An 18,320-nucleotide genomic window follows, 5' to 3' on the forward strand; every position below is an offset into this window, starting at 1 on the left:
GTAGTTTCTCATTACACCATCCCTTTCACTAACAGATCAAGGTCCATAAGTTTCTGGTGGTGACAGCAGGGGATAATTTATTAGCACAGGCAGAGCTGCTCTCTGCTCATCAACACAAGTTTGACCATTTTGGAAAGATGTTTCTGGATCAAAGTTACACGTTAATCTTGCTCTAGCAGTGAAAAAGAAAAAGCCCTATTACAATTAGTAAGGCAGCAAGAAGCTACTGCCATGTAAAATGCAAGTATTTTGAGGGGAGATAATATTTACTCCTTAAGCATGGCAATTCAGGTCAAGCTCTTCATAATGGATGACAATATGAGAGAACACCTCTAACAAAACATCCACCTGCAATTAAACACAATGATACTGATCTTTGTCCAAACTTTTCCTTTGGGAGGGAGGGAAAGGGGTTTCTTACCAAACACATTAGCCACATAATAAATAATGTGGTCAAGTGTAACACAGTTATATCACATACCAGAGAGCTCAGAGGAGGGAGGAATTAAAGAGTACTTAAAAACTGAGAAGTAACAATTTCTCAAGGAGTCCATTGGTCCTCTGCTGGGGTAGAACCATGGTCCAAGACACCCATTATCAGCTCCAGGAGTCCAGGCAGACCCGCTTCTTTTGAAGTGTAGGTTTTAGAGTAAGTGGCAGCCCTTACTGCTGCTTGACGACGACAGTTTTGTGACACAGGCACTGTGCATGAACTGCAAATCTTTCATATGACTTCAGGAGAGCATGCCTATTCCATACTTCACTCATACTAAGGATTTTGAATGGGTAACTTCTTCGTAACTACCTTCAATTGAAATCAATTATATTCATATTGTAAATGATTAGTTGAAGATTTCTAAAGACCTTGTATACAGTCTAACACAATAATTCCTCCCCACAAAGCCAACAGATACGGCAGACAGCAGCTCTCAGGTATTATCTACAGTTCAATCAAGAAAATCTTAAAATGCTGCAACTTTAGTACAGTAAGTCTGCCCAAAAGAACTCTTCAGTACAGCAAAAGAAAAGTTTGCAAGACTGAAGCAGTTGTGTTGTTTTTTAATACTAGAAGGTACTCTTGCAATGTCAAGTTTTTATCGATGAGTCAAACTGAGCTGAAATACTCTGTTGCATTTCATATATAAATTGCCAGAAGTCATCCACGGGTGCTGGCTCCTTGTAATCCATTATGAAGCTGTACTTTAGCAAAGGAAATTTCACATGAAACAGGGGCTAGGTAAGAACTACTGCTTCCACTGAAAGTCTCTCATAAGTATCTTTTTATTTCTGTTCTTTCATTGCCCACTCAAACTTTGAGTCCCTTGGAATGCAGTTGAATATTAAGAAATTGCTGGGCTTACCTAGGAAGTTAACACTTGCAGATTGCTCCAGCACTCTGGTGTAAGTTAGCTCCCTCGCAGGTCAGTTGCTGAAACCATACCTTCCAAATACTTCCTCAACAATCTTAGCACACAGTTACCCAGATACAGCTGCCTACAAAAGGCAATTAAATTAACATGGCCAACTTTTCAGGAAAGCAAATTAGAAGCACTCGGAAAAAGAATCCCATCTGCATAGCTGCAGAGGCAGTAAACTCTAGGAAGTCTGATGAACAGCTGGAAAGGGAAGGAAGCATCTTCAGCTAGTGCAGCTATTTCTGTACTGAACGTCTGACTCTACATTCAATCTTATGACCTGCTTTTCACTAACAAGCTCCAGTTTTATTTCAAAACAACTAGGAGGACAACAGTAAACACAGGTACACAGAATCACAGAGTCACTGCAGATGGAAGGGATCTCTGAGATTGTCAATCCCGGCCCTTTGCTCAAAGTACGGTTAACTACAGCAGGCTGCTCGGGGTTGTGTCTACCTCGGTTTTGAATATCTTAAAGGATGAAGAAGTCACAACTTTTCTGGGCTACCTGTTCAAAGGCCAGACAACATTTCACATAAATAAAGGGTGTTTTCCTTATGATTGAGTGGAGTTTCCTATATTTCAGTTTATGCCCATTACCTCTTCACAAGGCACCACTGTGAAGAGTTTGGCTCAGACTTCCTTAGTCCCCTCATCAGGTATCTATACACATGGGTAAGATCCTCCCCCAAGTCTTCTCATCTCAAGGTAAACAGTCCCATCTCTCTCAGCTTCTCCTCCTACATCAGATCCTCCAGTCCCTCTCTGTGGCCCTTCACTAGTCTCACTCCAGGACATCCAACTAACCCCTAAAGCAACTATGTAATAATATGGAGAGGCAATTTCAGATTTTTTTTCTTTTCTTTTGAGATCTACAGCAAACTATTTGAAATCAATGCAGCTTTTTGGAGTCACTTAAGAATACAAATTACTGATCCTTTGTGTGATTATAATTTATCTCAGATGCCAGATCAATGTCATTTACAGCAAGAGATAAGCTCTACCAAGGCAGACAATTTTGTTAGGTAGTTAAAAATTTGATTGTGGGTAGAAAAAGATTCAAGTGATTGATTTAAATTTAAGAACAATACCCACAATAAAATTTTGCTGGCAGCACGCTACAGTTGCACAAAACAAGTATCTTCATCTCTTAGTTGCATTACTTAAATTGCACCCTTAGACTTTTATCCAAATATTATTAACAACTTTATTAGGAATGATACTCCTTAGGGCAGGATCTGTATGACAAGATCCCAGATGCCACCTGAAGACAAATTTATTAGTTAAAAGATAAAAATCCTGCCTATCACTAATCTCATATTCTCTTTCTCCAAAACTGTGGTTATTAGAAGAGAGAGATAATGTTGTAAGGCACTTGAAAAGCTCTAATTAGAAACCAGGTCAACTGTAAAGTAATTCTAGCTTCCACTTGCACCTAAAATAAGACAGCAAACACAGGGCTATGATAAATCCAATACAACATCCCTTGTATTATTCACTACAATAACGTGTTTCATTATACTACTAGATATCTAAAGAAACAATTCAGAAGAGCAGAAATCTAACTCCCACTTTTTATTTCTGCACTGATTTTTTCTTCTGGAACTTTCTGAGAGTTCCTACTTCAACAAGCTTTGTATCTCTTGGTACCACAGTAAGTTGGGCAGTCTGAATAGAAAGAAATAGCAGCAATTACTTTGAGAAGTTTGGCTCACTTCCATGGCGGAAAGAATGCACATATTCAGCACTAGAACTTCCCTGAACTCATCTTGGCTGCCTCAGAAATGGTTTCTCACTGTCGCAGAGGCAATGGATTTACAGTTGCTAGCTTATCTAAAAGGCAAGGAAGACCTTCACCCCAAGTCAAATCCTAGCCTTTCTGCAACAAGTGTACTGCTGATCAATAAGAACTTCCTCCTTCTCATGAGGAGAACATGCAATTAGGCATAGGGAGAAGAGAGAGAAAAAAAAAAAAAAAAAAAGAGTTCTGTGCTGTGGATTTCCTAAAGACCATCTTCTTGCTTGCTCCAAAAGGTAGGTCAGAAAAAAAAATAATTATTATATCAAAATGGAATTACCATTGCATTAACTAAAGAGAAGAACATCGAAGACAACCATCACTGCAATACTTCTAGGACAAGCCTCTGTTCTTTCCACCCGAACAAAAACCCAGGAAAAAAACCTCAGCCATTACTACATTTCAGTTTGAGGTCATATGAAAAAGCCATTTTCTATGTGCCTTTTGCTAATGGAAATCTGTCATTTTCTTCCCCAATCAAGCTTCTTTCCCTAAAGCACTGCGTACCAGCATCTTAAATTGTTCATCCTTGAAAGACTGTTTTGTTTACAATTTCTGTTCTTTTATTAAAACACATCCTAAAGAAGTAAGGCTTGTATTTCAAAAAGGACCAATCTACCATATGCACACCAAAAGGAAGGCCCTGGTTCTATCATATTTCACATTATTTCAGTGAAGAAGAGCTGGATAAAAACTTCACATACAAACTCACTACCTCAATGCCAATCTTCCAGAACGATTATCCCTTTTCCAACAACTTCTGATTTACCTTCTGAAATTACAATGCATATTTCTGTGCTTTTAAATTTAAGGCAGGTCAACATCCTGCTTTTTTGTTTTAGCCACCATCCACTTTTATATATGGATATTTATGGAACCAAAAGGGCGAGCACTAAAAGAACAACCAATGCTCCCAGCACATTTAAACAAGAGTGCTTCACACCATTTACTATGGTAAGGCCCTTTTTAAATAAACGTGTGACTCACTGTTTGTTTTCTTCACCAGGAGGTGGAGTCTTGCCATGCCCCTCCATTACAAAATCCTCATGTTCCATCTGCAAAGGCAAGCATTGCAGGTCAGAAATCGGTGGAGCAAAACGCACATCACCTAAAGTGGCCCTTTTCCATGCGCAACAACTTAAGACAGCCACTTTATCACAGTGGCTGGTCCGGAACAGATCATGCAGTTTCTTAGCAACATATATACATCTCCAACCCCATTGCTAAGGTATCATTTTATAGCACGGTTTTCAGACAATCTTACAAGGGAAAAAGAAGGATTTAACGGCTATAGCGGAAGACTATCAGTCAGGGTATCTAGGTTTTAAGTTCTGCTCTGTTAAGGACTTCCTTTGTCATTCTGAGCAAGTACAGCGTCTACCACTTCTTCCTTACATATAAAGCAGGAATTAAAAAAAGTTACGTCTATCAACATCTCTGGAGAAAAATCAGAATTTTCAAAGAAACTTATTAACCACAGACAAAAACTGCTGTGAAAGCACAGTACTTCTTGTGAAAAATAACTTTTACATGAAAAAGACTTTCACTGCACAGGCATAGCTTAGTTAGCAGGGTAAAAAAGAGGCCTACGGGAACCTCAAATAGATGGTGTTCCAATGACAACATAAGGTAGGCATTTCCTTTGGCTCACATGTTAAAAGATTCCAAGGGCACTAAGGAAGTTTTCTGTTTAATTGTTCACGTTTAAAATACAGTTTAGCATACATTTTCAGTAATTTCTTTGGCCAGAATGAAGAATTCCATTATATTTGATCATTAATTAATTATGCACTCTTAATTTCATTACTTCATTCAGCCAGAATTTCTTGCATAGGCAGCAAAATATTCTTCTCTTTATACAAAAATTCAACACATGCATTTAGTATTTCATCTAAACATCGAGATATACAGTTAGCAATGCTCTGCTTCACGTGATGCCAGCAAACAGGCCACACTGCAATATGCAATAAGCCATACAACAAAGCGACTAAATCATAATCACACACAAATCCATGATCCGCTACATTAAACTGGAAAGAGGAGAGAAGTACTATTCAGTCAGTAAAGATAATATGATTTAGTCAGTCTTTGTAGGAGCCAAAATACCCAAAACCAAATAAACCAAAATCCAGCAGCCACTTTCCCTTGTGCCCTTACCCTCCCCCCAAAAGAGTCAAGTTTACACATTTGTACCTTGATCTTGTTGACAGGTCAAAAATACTGACAAAAAAACATTATCTGCATATTGACATCTAACAAGGATAATAGAAATTATGTTATTTGCCTGCACAGACACAGCCCTAAGCAAAACCACAAATGAACCGAGAAACTGATGAACTGTAAGGTGGTAATGACATCCAGAAGACAGATAGTCAATCAAATATGTATAAGATAATTTCACATTTGTAAACAGGTATCCATGCCACCCACAGTAAAAACAGTATTTTCATTCAAAAGCAATGTTAAAAAGCAAGAAAATTTTGCATTACAGTTTTGTAAATAACTCTGACTTTTATCCATGTATTCCCTCTATATCAGACACACTAAAATCTATTTGTACCTCAGTCCATATCTGATTCTGAAGAGCTCTAACATCTGGACTCAAACTGTCTAGCTGAGAGAAAGCTATTCATTCCACTAATTCTGTTGTTGCGGATGTTAAAACACGAGAGTGATAAAACAGCTACGGATTTGTGGCCACATACCAAAACAACATGGTTCTGTAGATGAGGGCAAACATTTAAGGGTTACTCGTACATAACCTGAAATCAGGAGGTATTTTAGCCTGTTGCTGGTATAAGACCAGCACAACTCACATGACTGGTAAGCAAGGGAACAGTTTGTGGCCAGTACTGGGAAGAAAGATGAAATACAGCGTTTGGGAGTAAAGAAGCACTACATACAGCACATATAGTGCTAAACGAACAAGACTCCCATATAAAATAAAAATTCAATTTAATGAAGCTGTAGAAAAGGAGAGATCATAAAAACTGAAATATAAAATAGGAATGATTTTAAAACCAACAAAAACTTAGAAAGGAACAGGAAATTATTTTACTAGATCATAAACAAGAAATTTGAATGAGAACTAGAACATCTAGTAGACCACCATCAGGAGAAGGCAATTGCTGAAGTACTGCCAATAAAACTGTTGCTTTAATATGAATTTTATATGAAGAACGCTAGTGATATTGCTGTTCCAGACACATTATCATTCAGCATGTATATCTATCAAAATCACCACTTCAAAGAGAAGTGGGCAAATAATTAAGAACAACAAATCACCTGAGCTAGAGAAAAGAAGATTTAAAACAGGTTGTGCCTGGATCTACAAGCAACTAGAAAACCCCATCTACGTTAAGAAATGTTAATCAGCTTGGTCTACTTCAGACAGCAGGCAGAAGTATCTGAAATGACCAAAATCTGCATTATAAAAAAACTGAAGGTATGGTATGATTATGCCAGCACAAAAGAAGAGCTGGGCCTCTTGTAACTTAGAGGAAGGCAATGACAAAGTTTCTCACGAGAAGTTCACCAAGGAAATTCGGTGAGGGTGACCGAACACTGGAACAGGCTGCCCAGAGAGGTTGTGGAGTCTCCTTCTCTGGAGACATTCAAAACCCGCCTGGACGCGTTCCTGTGTGATATGGTCTAGGCAATCCTGCTCCGGCGGGGGGATTGGACTGGATGATCTTTCGAGGTCCCTTCCAATCCCTAACATTCTGTGATTCTGTGAAATTAGTCACAGAGTGAGAAAGTACTTGTGAATATGGAAACTGTTCAATACACAAAATAAAAATTGGTAGGCTTTCACTGATAAAAAAGCCAACAATAAAATGTATCAAGGGACAAGGGAACGTCAAGAAATTGAGTATTAGTGAACAAGGAAAAAAAAAAATCTCTTTTTAGAATGAACAGCTAGGTAGGAAACAGTTGGCTGGTCAGGCTCAAGAGGGTAACGGTTACTGCATTGTATGCTACCTAGAAGCTGGTACCCAGTGGGGTGCTGCAGGGGTCTACCCCAGGACATGTCCATTAAACAACTTTACCATTGACTTGAAGGGCCAGTAGGGTGTACTCTGGTCAGATTTTTAAGATAATACTTAACTGGGGTGAAGAGCTTCAGTCAACAAGTCTGAGAGCAGGGTTGCCATTCAGACGGACCGAGACAGGCTAGAGGAATGGACCCTACAGGAACTTTGTGAATTCAGACAGGACAAACACCAAGCCCTGCACCTGAGAGGCCCTGGCAACAATACAGGCTGGAGACTGACTGGGGAGCAGTTCTGTGGAAAAGGTCTTGGCAGATAGCAAGCTGATCATGAGCCAGCAGTGTGCCCTGGCAGGAAAGGTCAACAGTATCCCAGGCTTTATTAAGAAGAGCCTTGCCAGTAGATGAGGGAACTGATACCATCTCTACTCAGTGCTTATTATTCCCAATATGGTCTAACACACCTCATTTTGGGCCCCCAATACAAGAAATGCATCCATAAAGTGAATGTAGTAGGCTACCAAGATAGTTAGGGAGCCAGAGCACTTGCCCTGGGAGGAAAGGCTGAGGGAGCTGGGCTTGTTCAGCCTGGAGAAAAGACAGCTTTGGGGAGACCTAACAGCAGCCTGTCTGTATCTACAAGGAGATAAGCAAGGAGTCAGGCTCACCACAGTGGTGCACTGTGACAGGACAAGCAGCACTGAGCATAAGTTGAAACAAGAGAAATCCAGATTGGATATAAGAACACTCATTTTCACCACGAGGACAGTCAAGCAGTGGAAGAGATAGCCCAGAGAAGTTTTATAGTCTCCTTGCTTCAAGGTTTTCAAGACCAAACTGGATAAAATCCCTCGTAACCTGTTCTGACCTCATAGCTGACCCTGCTTTAAGTAGGAGGTCAGACTAGAGACCTTGTGAGGTCCCTTCCAACCTGAATTTCCCAGTCATCCTATGAACACATGAGCAGATTCAGTTTAACGTTGAGAGGTAATACATAGTAGAAAAAAACCCCTACAAAATTCCCAACCCAGCAAGAACCTGCACTTCAGTGTGGAAAGTTCTATGAAAAATATCGTAGAAAGTCATATGATTAAAAAAAAAAAAAAAAAAAATCTAACAACCACCAACAAAAACTCGAATATGCCAAACAGTAATACAGAAAGAACTGCTGAAATGACTGTAGAACCATAGTATGTCCTCTTTTAGAATGCTATCTATGAGTACAGAGAGCGTGAAGGCTCAAAACCACTCCACAATACTCTAAAAATGTGAGAGCTCAGAATAAAGAAAGGTCTAAGGCACAGAGAAGATTTTACATGAATAAAATCCAACATTTGGGCTACAGATATCCCTCAATGCATGACTGAGGCATACATAAAAAAAGCACAGTTTGACAATGTTGTAACAAATATCACCCCTTTGCTACCACAATATAAATAAAACCTAACCTACTCACAAAAAAAAACAACATAAGAGGATATACAGTTATTTGGAAAATATATTATTAAGCAGACAAAAAATTAGTCGTACAACTGCAACACTAAATTTCACAAATCCTTGTGGATTTTACATTTTATATATCTGTATGTATGAAGATTTATTTGTGTATTAGAGGATTACAAAAAAATAACAATACAAGCTTGTCAGTTTCTGTCAATGAGATAATTTTTACAAAGTAAAATGGGAAGCTATATATCTAAAAGATCATTCCCCTGGCCTGATCCAGTGCATCAATTTTTGCATTCCTCATTTTGCAGAACCTTGCCTCTAATTTTCTTTTGCTTGCCTACATATGTTAAACAATTTCATGATCAGTGATCTGTATTTCTCACTTTGAAATTTGCAGGTTTTATATTTTTTTTTCTAGAAAATGCTACGGAGTTTATTTAGTGTTCTAAAAATTCTAGAATAAACTTATAAAGTAATATCCATTTCCAGCTTTCCCTGACATTTAAAAGTAAAAATTGCTTTACTGGGTATTTCATCTTAATTCAAAGAGATATATATGAGAAAGAGCCTTCTGAAAACAATTAATGAGCAAACTGCCCCGGTAAAATTCCACAGACATTGTTTACATTTTCCTATAATTAGTCTATCTTAGGCCCAGCTACCTATTCATTAGAGTTATTTTTGAGATCCAAAAAAAGTACTTAAAAATAAAAATATTTAGGTCTTCTTTTCCCAATGACAATAGTAACATCCCATTGCAGAAAGAATGAGAACATGATATTTTGAGTTTTTGATTAAGTGACTACCTGAGGATGAACTGAAGAGAGGAACGGCACATAATAGCCACAGTTAGCTGAAAATATTATTCTTTTTCTCCTCCACCCACAGTTCTTATAACATTCCTATGCACATTTCTTCCCCACAAGTCTCTCAGTTTCTCTTCACTCTATCATTACCGTACCAACATCCAGCACTCTTTTAGTTGTCTTTTTAAGAAACCTGGAGCCCAGAGTCCTCACTAAGTTTCAGCCATACACAGCATACAGCAACCACAACAGATCTGGTTAACTGCATGCATTCTGAAAAGGTGTATTCAAAGTCTTTAGTCCCTCTTGATTTACACCATACATAGGAAATAGTTGTCCTAAATACGTAGAAAAAGAGTGGAAGGTGGAGGTAAGACAAAACTCTTGTACCTACTGCGTTCCTCCCAAGGAATGAAGAAAAGGTGGAACAGCAGAGAATCTGAGAGACTTTAGATTCTCTTAAAAGGACTGCAGAGGGAGCCATTGATTCCGAGAGGGGGAATCAAAGGAAGCGCACTCCACACCTGTTTCTCCTGGCAAGCGCTGGAGAAGGCTTCAAGATTCTGGCAGCTGGAAGCAGGAACCAGAAATAGACCCTTAAAAAGCAGCAGGGAAGTCAATGGAAAACTTGCATTTTTAAAACAAGGAACCGCAAGTTGGTGAACTCCATATTTCATTATTTCAAAGCTTTTTTTCCCTTAAAAATCCAGGCACCTGTGAATATCCAAATTTTGACAAAAGTTTATACATCGAGTGTTGTAAATAATGAAGGACAAATTGTTTTATGTAAGTTAAAAAAGCTATTCACAATTAGACATTCAACACTTAAGTTTTTAGAAAATGAAACATACCGGGGAAGAAGCTTAGACATAATTACTTTTTTTTTTTTTTCCCCAGAAGTGCAACACCTCTTACTACAATTTCATACTATTATTTCTAAAAATATCTTCAATGAGACCCTAATGGATTTGATTAATGAGTAAACCTAATCTGGAGTTCCTAGATAAAGTCAGCCACACTTGGAAAGGTCAGAAGGTTTCAAGGGCAAAAGCCTCATCTTTCCTGAATCCTAATGCTGGAAAGCACATTTTCCTAACAAGATTCAACACCTTCATTAGGTAACCTAGCCCACCAAAACTGAACTGAGCATAAGAGGAACCAAATATTTGCTCAGGAAAAAAGACAGATGCTTGTAAAAAATCCTATACTTACTACGAAAAGTTATTAACTTTACACAGTATTTTGTCTTTGTCTTCACCAGTTATAAAAACATACTAATGCAGCTTCATGAGAGCGCTACTATCACTACCTCTTCCCACTCATTCAATAATCTCTTTTCATAGCTGTAATTTTTTTTTTTCTTTTCTATTTTATTAAAAAAAACCTGCAACCAGCCACCTGAGTGAACAGGAGATGAAGACTTCTAAGATTTTTTCATTCGCTAGCATCTCAAGCACGCATGAACTGAAAACCTGATCTGGAGTACAACTAGACTCTGGTGAGGACCGGCCAAGGCCAAAAGCTGCTCTCTGCAGGTTGTGGCAATTTATTTCCAGTGCTTTACGTTACCTGCTAATTTTAACACAGCTTACTGCAGGCCCAGTTTAAGACTGATAAATTTGGTGTTTTGCCACAGCTACCGCTTTAATACCAGTGCACCTTCCCAATCATCAGCAGCAAGAGCGCTACTATAAACAGGCCAGTGCATTTCTTTGCTCTCACTAATACTTGCTTTAAGTAGGATTGCACAACCTAACCATTAAAATCCATGCAATTAGTCACTAGTCACTACTGCTAACAGCTGTGAAAGCCCTATAAATGCCAAGCAGTTAGAAGAACCTGTCAGAAGTCTCAGAGACAATTTGAATTCTAACAGAAATGTAATCAATACTACAAATGAAAAGAAAGCTGAGTCACCTCTCTGTCTGGCTGTATTATAAGCACTTTGGAAAAACTGCATTGGTGAAAATTTTACTCATTAGCAACAGATGAATTAAATTTTTAATTTAACTTCTTTTATTAAAAATAAATGCAATTTAGCTGCAAACACTGTTAACAATTTTCTTAGGAATAAATTAGTGTTAAGCTAGCATCTCAAAATATGCACAGAATAGCACAAATGAGTTAGCAAAATTAGTCCCAAAATATACTTTTTAGATTAAACCTTAATTTCAGTAAACAAATGAAAGCATTAAAAAAAAAAAAAACAAACCACCAAACACCTTAGCAATAGCGATTTAAACTTAAAAGAAAGAAAATAATAGAAAAACTAGTTCCTAAAATGAGAAAGAGCAAAGTATTTTTCCGAACCACACAGAGGAAAGACTTAGAGACAAGATATGCATGAAAAGTTACCGAATTTTTGGTCTCTTTCAGGATTTTGTTGTATTGTACAGCCTTGTGATGTTACTAAATTTTCATTTGAGCCTATTTCTACCTTCTTTTTCTCTCACTTTTGCCAAACTGCAGTCTCGATATACAAAAAATACCAACACAACATGTGAACTATCTCACAGGCTACTCAGTATTTTCTTGAAGTTTCTGATCAGCACCTAGAGTGACCATTTCAATGTTACTACCATCACACAGTCCTAACTGGTTTTCCTGTCAGTAAAAAGAGAAGTGAAAACTTACTAACGTAATCCTACTGCTAAGTCACATACCACATTGAGTACTCCCTGCTAATCGTTTTGAATTCTAACGCACTTAAACCACATATAATTACTTTTTAAAATCACTAATCTAATACCTATGTTTGGTATATGCAGACTAATGGTACTTTAATTCCTGACTCAATGAAATGTTACATTAAATATAAATGCCAACACGTTAACATAAACCATCATTAAAACATGCTTCATCCTTATAGAACAATAGGACAGATTATCAATGGTGGCTCAATTAATCATTAAGAATAGAAAAGTTATGTAACTCAGAATATGTAATTTATGTTTCACCTAAATAAGCACCAAACCTGCAGCAGTGGTTAAAAGACCAGAAGTCTTGCTTCTGCCTCCAACTGTCACTAACTAATCACCTGCACTTGCAAAAATAACCTATGGCCCATTTTCTATGTAATTTTTAAAATGTTTATGTTATCTGTGAAATACTCAGCAGCTTAGCATGAATTCCCTGCTAAGCTTAAAACAAAGTTTTATGAACATCATGGAAACAACAGTCACACTTTGGAAATGCTAAAATGGTCAGGACCCCAGCCACATTTCCTACTGTATAGATAAGAAAGTTTAGTTAATTATTAAACTTATATTTAAAACTTATTATTAAAATTATTTTTTTTTAATGCATTACTTAGCTTCAAAGTATTTCAAATGCAACAGCTCATATATATATATATATTAAAAAAATTCATCTGAATCTTGCTCCGAAGGCAACTTGAACTATCTAGTTGTTTGCAGCAAGATACTGTTTTGCTGGTAACACCTTCAACCACCAAAGATGTTTAAGTCACTCAAGTTATGGTATGACAGAATATCTATAAGTGCCATTTGAAAACTTCAACTCTGAAGCTGCCAAGGCAGCTTTGAATAGTTCTGCCATCTCAGACAAAAAATGCATAAAGCATTCTGAATGTAAGCAAAAGTGCTCTCCTTTTCCTGCACCACAGTTGATGACACACTCCATCCATTTCTTAGTGTGTTCTGGACATACATAGTATGGATCCCAGAAAAATCTGAATTTAGTAAGACAGGAGTAATCCCCATCTTTTATTTAACTAACTTTCTGTATTATTCTTCAGCTAAAGATCATTAGCACTTCACAAGCCATGAATTCTTGCTAACTTCTGCAACTCTGAAAAAAACTTTTACACTTCCAAAACAAATCTTTTACACTTTCCATTTAGGGGAAAAATCTGACCCAAAAACCCTTGAACAGTTCACCCCCTACCTACTTTGAACAGCCACTCGTATGCAGCCCAATGACTCTATTTAGCCAACTCATTTTACAGTTAATTTACTATTTATGATGCAGACACACATGAGCAAGTTATAGCAGTTTAAACTGACATCTGCAAGTGGCTGTTATTTTGTTATACACATTGTTAACCACTCTGTCAGAGAAGAGAGAAAACATGTTAACTGCTCTCTTCCACTTAAGATTTGGAAAGCTAGATGATGCATTGCCACAAAAGGACAACAGGCACAAACAACAAAAATAATTTTTAATGGCTCAAGAAAGCAGATGATAACCAGAATTACTGAAAACTAAATTACGCTTTTCCACTACACATTCAATCACCTTCACTGCCGCAAATACTGTTTTCTGCTGTTTGTCAGGAGTGACTGAAAGTGACATAAACCAGGCACACACAAAGAGGTGCTGAAATTATTCTGCGTTAAGAGATCTGACCAGACAGGCAAAGAAGAGAAAGAACTAACTTTCTTTTCTGTGTTCACACAAGAGAAATCTATTGTTCTAAACACATAGAAACTGCCAGTGGCCCAGAAAGTTCCTGAGCAACAAGTAGCTGGAGGCTGAGAGCTATTCTGTTTTACGTACATATTAACCTTGCTTTAAGCCTGTCTTAGGCATCCACTTTTGACCACTGTCAAAAAGGAAAAGGAATACAGGCTATTCACACTCAGAGCATACAGCTACTTTCCAGTTTCTCCAGTTACCAGAACATAAATCCAAACTCATTTTAGTCACAAGGGAGCCACTGACAATGCTGCTTGCTTGTATAATTTTTCCAAATTGCCCAGGATTCTTAAAATTGTTAAATATCTGACAGTCCACCAAACCATTAAAACACCCATTCATCTCTGGGGCAGAACCTGGGCTTTTCTTGCTTGCATATGTTACAACTTGTCCTCAAACAAAAAACTCAAATGCCACAGGAATAAGTTATTTCTCTAAGAATAACATGTGGAAACTCTGTTCCTGTTGAAACCTACCAATATGATTTCAGAGTACTTCTATAACATTTCTTAGCAACCTAATTCGACACAGGCTTACTGCATCTGTAGACAACTATTACATTCTTCCTTCTTCATAATACAGTCTTGTCTACTATCCAAATGTCTCGGTGAACAGACAACAAGTGACAGGAAACGATGACATGCTTTTAATGTTGGTTTTACCCTCGGGGAACTGATATTGCACAATGTCTTTTTGCAGAGTTCAAGTGTCCTTAGTTGTCCACACAGTCTCTTATCTACTGTAAGGATAAAGACCATCACTACTATTTTTAGTGTCAAGAATTAAAACAAAACAAAAAAGGTCTTTACCACAAACCCCATATCCACTTCTTCCACACCCAATGAGAGAAGAAAAAATTTTGAGGAACTGAAACTAATTCATACCCATCTAGTTCACAAACTGAAAATGAAATTGTCCTTGTAGGGTCATGTAAATGTATGAAGTCTTGCAAATGTATGAAGTCAAGAGCAGTGAGTTTTACACCTTTCAATGACTCAGCCAAACTAATCAGACTACAAATGATTTGGAAGGTTAAAGTAAGCTTTTACTGTCCGCAGCTCAAGCTTCTCCCCAAATACCTATCCCCCCTCAGTCAGCTATAAGACAGTAAGATTGAAAACATTTTTCAATACTTTCACATCTACAAGATTTTGTTTTAGCTGGCTGATTATATAGAACTCTAATGTGTCACGTTGACACAGACTACAATCACTGCCAACAACTCTGTAAAGCCAATACTGAAAAGAAAGAGATCAAAAGGCAATATTCCAAAAAGGTAGAAACCCCTCAAATTGTGTGCCAGTAGTACATCTGCATGAGAACAGACACTTTGTTAGCGAAGCCACAAAGCAATTTCCCTGACTGTGGCTATCTCCAAAATCATAGTGGGACTATCCTATGTTAGCTCTCAAATGCAGAACTGCCTTTTTTATTATTTTTTTGAGCAAATATTATTTGCTTTTTTTGTCTGTTTTGCGAAGTATTATAAACATCTGTAATCAACTGAAGAAGAGATGCTATTGGTTGAGGAAAAAAACTAATAAGAAAACATTTATGAAAAATAGAGCACCTTCAAAAGAATGGAAAAGGTGAGTTTAAACTGACTTTTATTTAAGACTGAAGCATTTTTTCCTTTAGAAATCTGAGATACACACCTGTTCACTGCAATGACATTCCATGCCATTACATTTCCTCCACATGAACTGTACGTATGAAAAGGCAGGATCAAAGGACTGTATGATGATAGTTCTTACAGATCTCAAAGTCAATTTGGTGGATGATGGCATTTTCCAAGGGAAAGAAAATACAACACTCTATTAACTTTCTTGTTTGTGCTTTAAAAGCACTTCAGGGTATCCAGAGATTAGAAAACAGAGAGAGTCATCTTTCAGTTTAGTATCTATATTTTAGCAATCTTAGTCTTCACTATGGGTAAGTAAGTTTCAAATGAGTAATCTGTCTTGCCTCTGTAGAAAACAGTACACCCAACTGGCAAAATCTTGCACTTGATCCTGAATTACTTTAAAAATGTCCAAGCAGCTAAGTTATCAACAGCATTCCTTTAAAATACTTCAAGTAGCACTGTCTGTTTAATTCCATGTTCTTTTTTTGCAAACTCCTCAACAATTTTACCATGTTTGTAACTGCTGTTTTATAAAGCCAGCAGAACCTGATAAAATACTGTACTGGTTTTGGCTGGGATAGAGTTACATTTCTACATAGTAGCTGGTACAGGGCTCTGTTTCAGATTTGTGCTGAAAATAGTGTTGATAACACACTGATGTTTTCATTATCGCTGAGCAGTGCTTACACAGTGTCAAGGCCTTTTCTGCTCCTCAGACTGTCCCCGCAGCAAATAGGCTGGGGGTGCACAAGAAGCTGGGAGGGGACACAGCTGGGACAGCTGACCCCAACTGACCAAAAGGATATTCCATCCCATATGACATCATGCTTAGCAATAAAACTGAGGCGGGGGTATGGGTGGGGGTGTGTGTGGAGTTGGCAGGGGCCGCCATTTCTCAGGGACTGCCTGGGCATCAGTCTGTTGGTGGTGAGCAATTGTTTGCATTTTGCATCACTTATTTTTTTCTTGGATTTTGTTTTCATCTCTGTTGGTTTTTTCCTTTTTTTTTTTTAAAATTATTAAACTGTCCATATCTCAACCCTCATGTTTTCTCACTTTTACCCTTCTGATTCTCCTCCCCATCTCACTGGGAGGTGAGTGAGCAAGCAGCTATGTGGTGCTTAGTTGCCAGCTGGGGTTAAACCACATACCGTAATTATAGCTCTTTGCTACAATGCCTTGAAATTTTGAAATTCAAAGTTATAAACTCATAAGCAGGTTCCCCTCCCCTCACCACCACCAGGTAGAAAGGTCCAACTGTGTCGTGTTTCGTAGGAAACTGTTATTAGGTTCTTTTGTTGGCCACGGTGTTAAAGTTCAAGAGAAAAAACTAACCCAAAATTGTGGCTCCCCTTGATGGACTATGTTAATTTCTTTTTAAAACAAGAGTGATACCAGACAGTTCAATTTAGCAACAGTTTAGCAAGAGTAGGCCTGAGAGTAGGCTCTAAAGGCCTGCTCTGTGTTACCTTTACACAGAACAAACTTTCCTGTCAATAATTTTCCTTTTCGCTAGAATAATAACAATAGGTTCTGAAGCAAACTACATGTTTTGTAGATAGAGTTTGTTTATGGGATTGATAACAAGGTTCTAGTAAATAATGATTCATGCTGTTTACGCTTAGTCTTAGAAAAACAAAGGTCTCTGCTAATTATATAAGGCCAAAAGACAAAACAAAACTGTAAAGAACAACTTTGTGATGTCTAAATTAACTTGATTCATAAACTCTTGTGTCAGAGGATAGATAAGTTCAAAACGATATCTTCTTCTTGGGAACACGTGTACTTGTAAACAAGAAGGCCTCGACCACGCTTGCGCACAAGCACAATGAAAGGGGGATTGCGACGACCAGCGACCCCCAGAGACCACCCAAGACCCCTTCCCCAATTTAGTATGCATGCGTAAAGACATTACGTAATGCATTACATAACATATTATGCATAAGTTTGTTTGGGTTTTTTTTTCTGGAATGTGTGGGCTTTTCTCAGGATTATGTATATAAGGAGCAAGCTTTTGTTCTTAGGTGTGCATGCTAGGAGGAGATATCCCCCATGCACCCAGCGCTGCAATAAACCAATGTCAGCTTTCTAAACTATCGTTTGGTTTGGAGAGTTTTCTTGGTTACTATTTTCAGTAACAAGAGGAGTATACCATAACATTTTGTAAGCTTTAATAACATGTCATTAAAAGGGAGGACTACTTTATTAACTGAAGATTTAAAGTAATTTCATTCTTTACCAAGAGATTAACTTTTTTTTTAAAATACACAATATGCAAAGATTTTGGTTTTTGAAATTACTCTCTGAAGGAGTTGACATTTTCAGGCTAGAAAAATGAAGCTAGCAGAGCATGATGAAGATGACATCAGTTTCTGTTGTGAAAAATTGTCTTTGTGCTCAGACCAGTTCTTAAGCTGCTACCTTTTGGGAGAAGCATAACGTAAGTGTCTTGTTAGGCAGAATACCTCTCTACTTCTGAAAGACTTTACAAGATATTTTATACAAAGACTCTAGGAACTTAGTATAGTTGTAGGTCAGCATTAGAAAGACTAGCTGCTCCTACAACTCACGCTCCAGAAAAATGATTGAAACACACCCTGTGTATCAGGGAACAGAAATATTGGAAGCTCCACAAGTAATCCACCAGCATACATCAAAATGAATAAATTAATGCATTCCAAAAATATGGTGAGGGACTAAAAAAAAAAAAACAAACCAAAAACAAAGACTTTCCTGGACCCAAGAGAGGGGCAACAGCCACATGAGTAAACTGAAACCTACTCTGACTTGTCAAGTATTT

At 37.7% G+C, this 18,320-nt stretch overlaps 1 protein-coding gene across 1 annotated transcript in view; it reads right to left on the minus strand.

Moving 5' to 3' along the window:
* TNRC6B (trinucleotide repeat containing adaptor 6B) overlaps positions 1–18,320 on the minus strand; it is a 134,264-nt gene that overhangs the window by 87,025 nt on the left and 28,919 nt on the right. Inside the window, 1 exon segment of the mRNA XM_068401270.1 lies at positions 4,201–4,268. Coding sequence (XP_068257371.1) covers positions 4,201–4,268 — 68 coding nt within the window.

Source organism: Nyctibius grandis, chromosome 5 (assembly GCF_013368605.1).
Source record: "Nyctibius grandis isolate bNycGra1 chromosome 5, bNycGra1.pri, whole genome shotgun sequence".
Classification (NCBI taxonomy): Eukaryota; Metazoa; Chordata; class Aves; order Nyctibiiformes; family Nyctibiidae; genus Nyctibius; species Nyctibius grandis.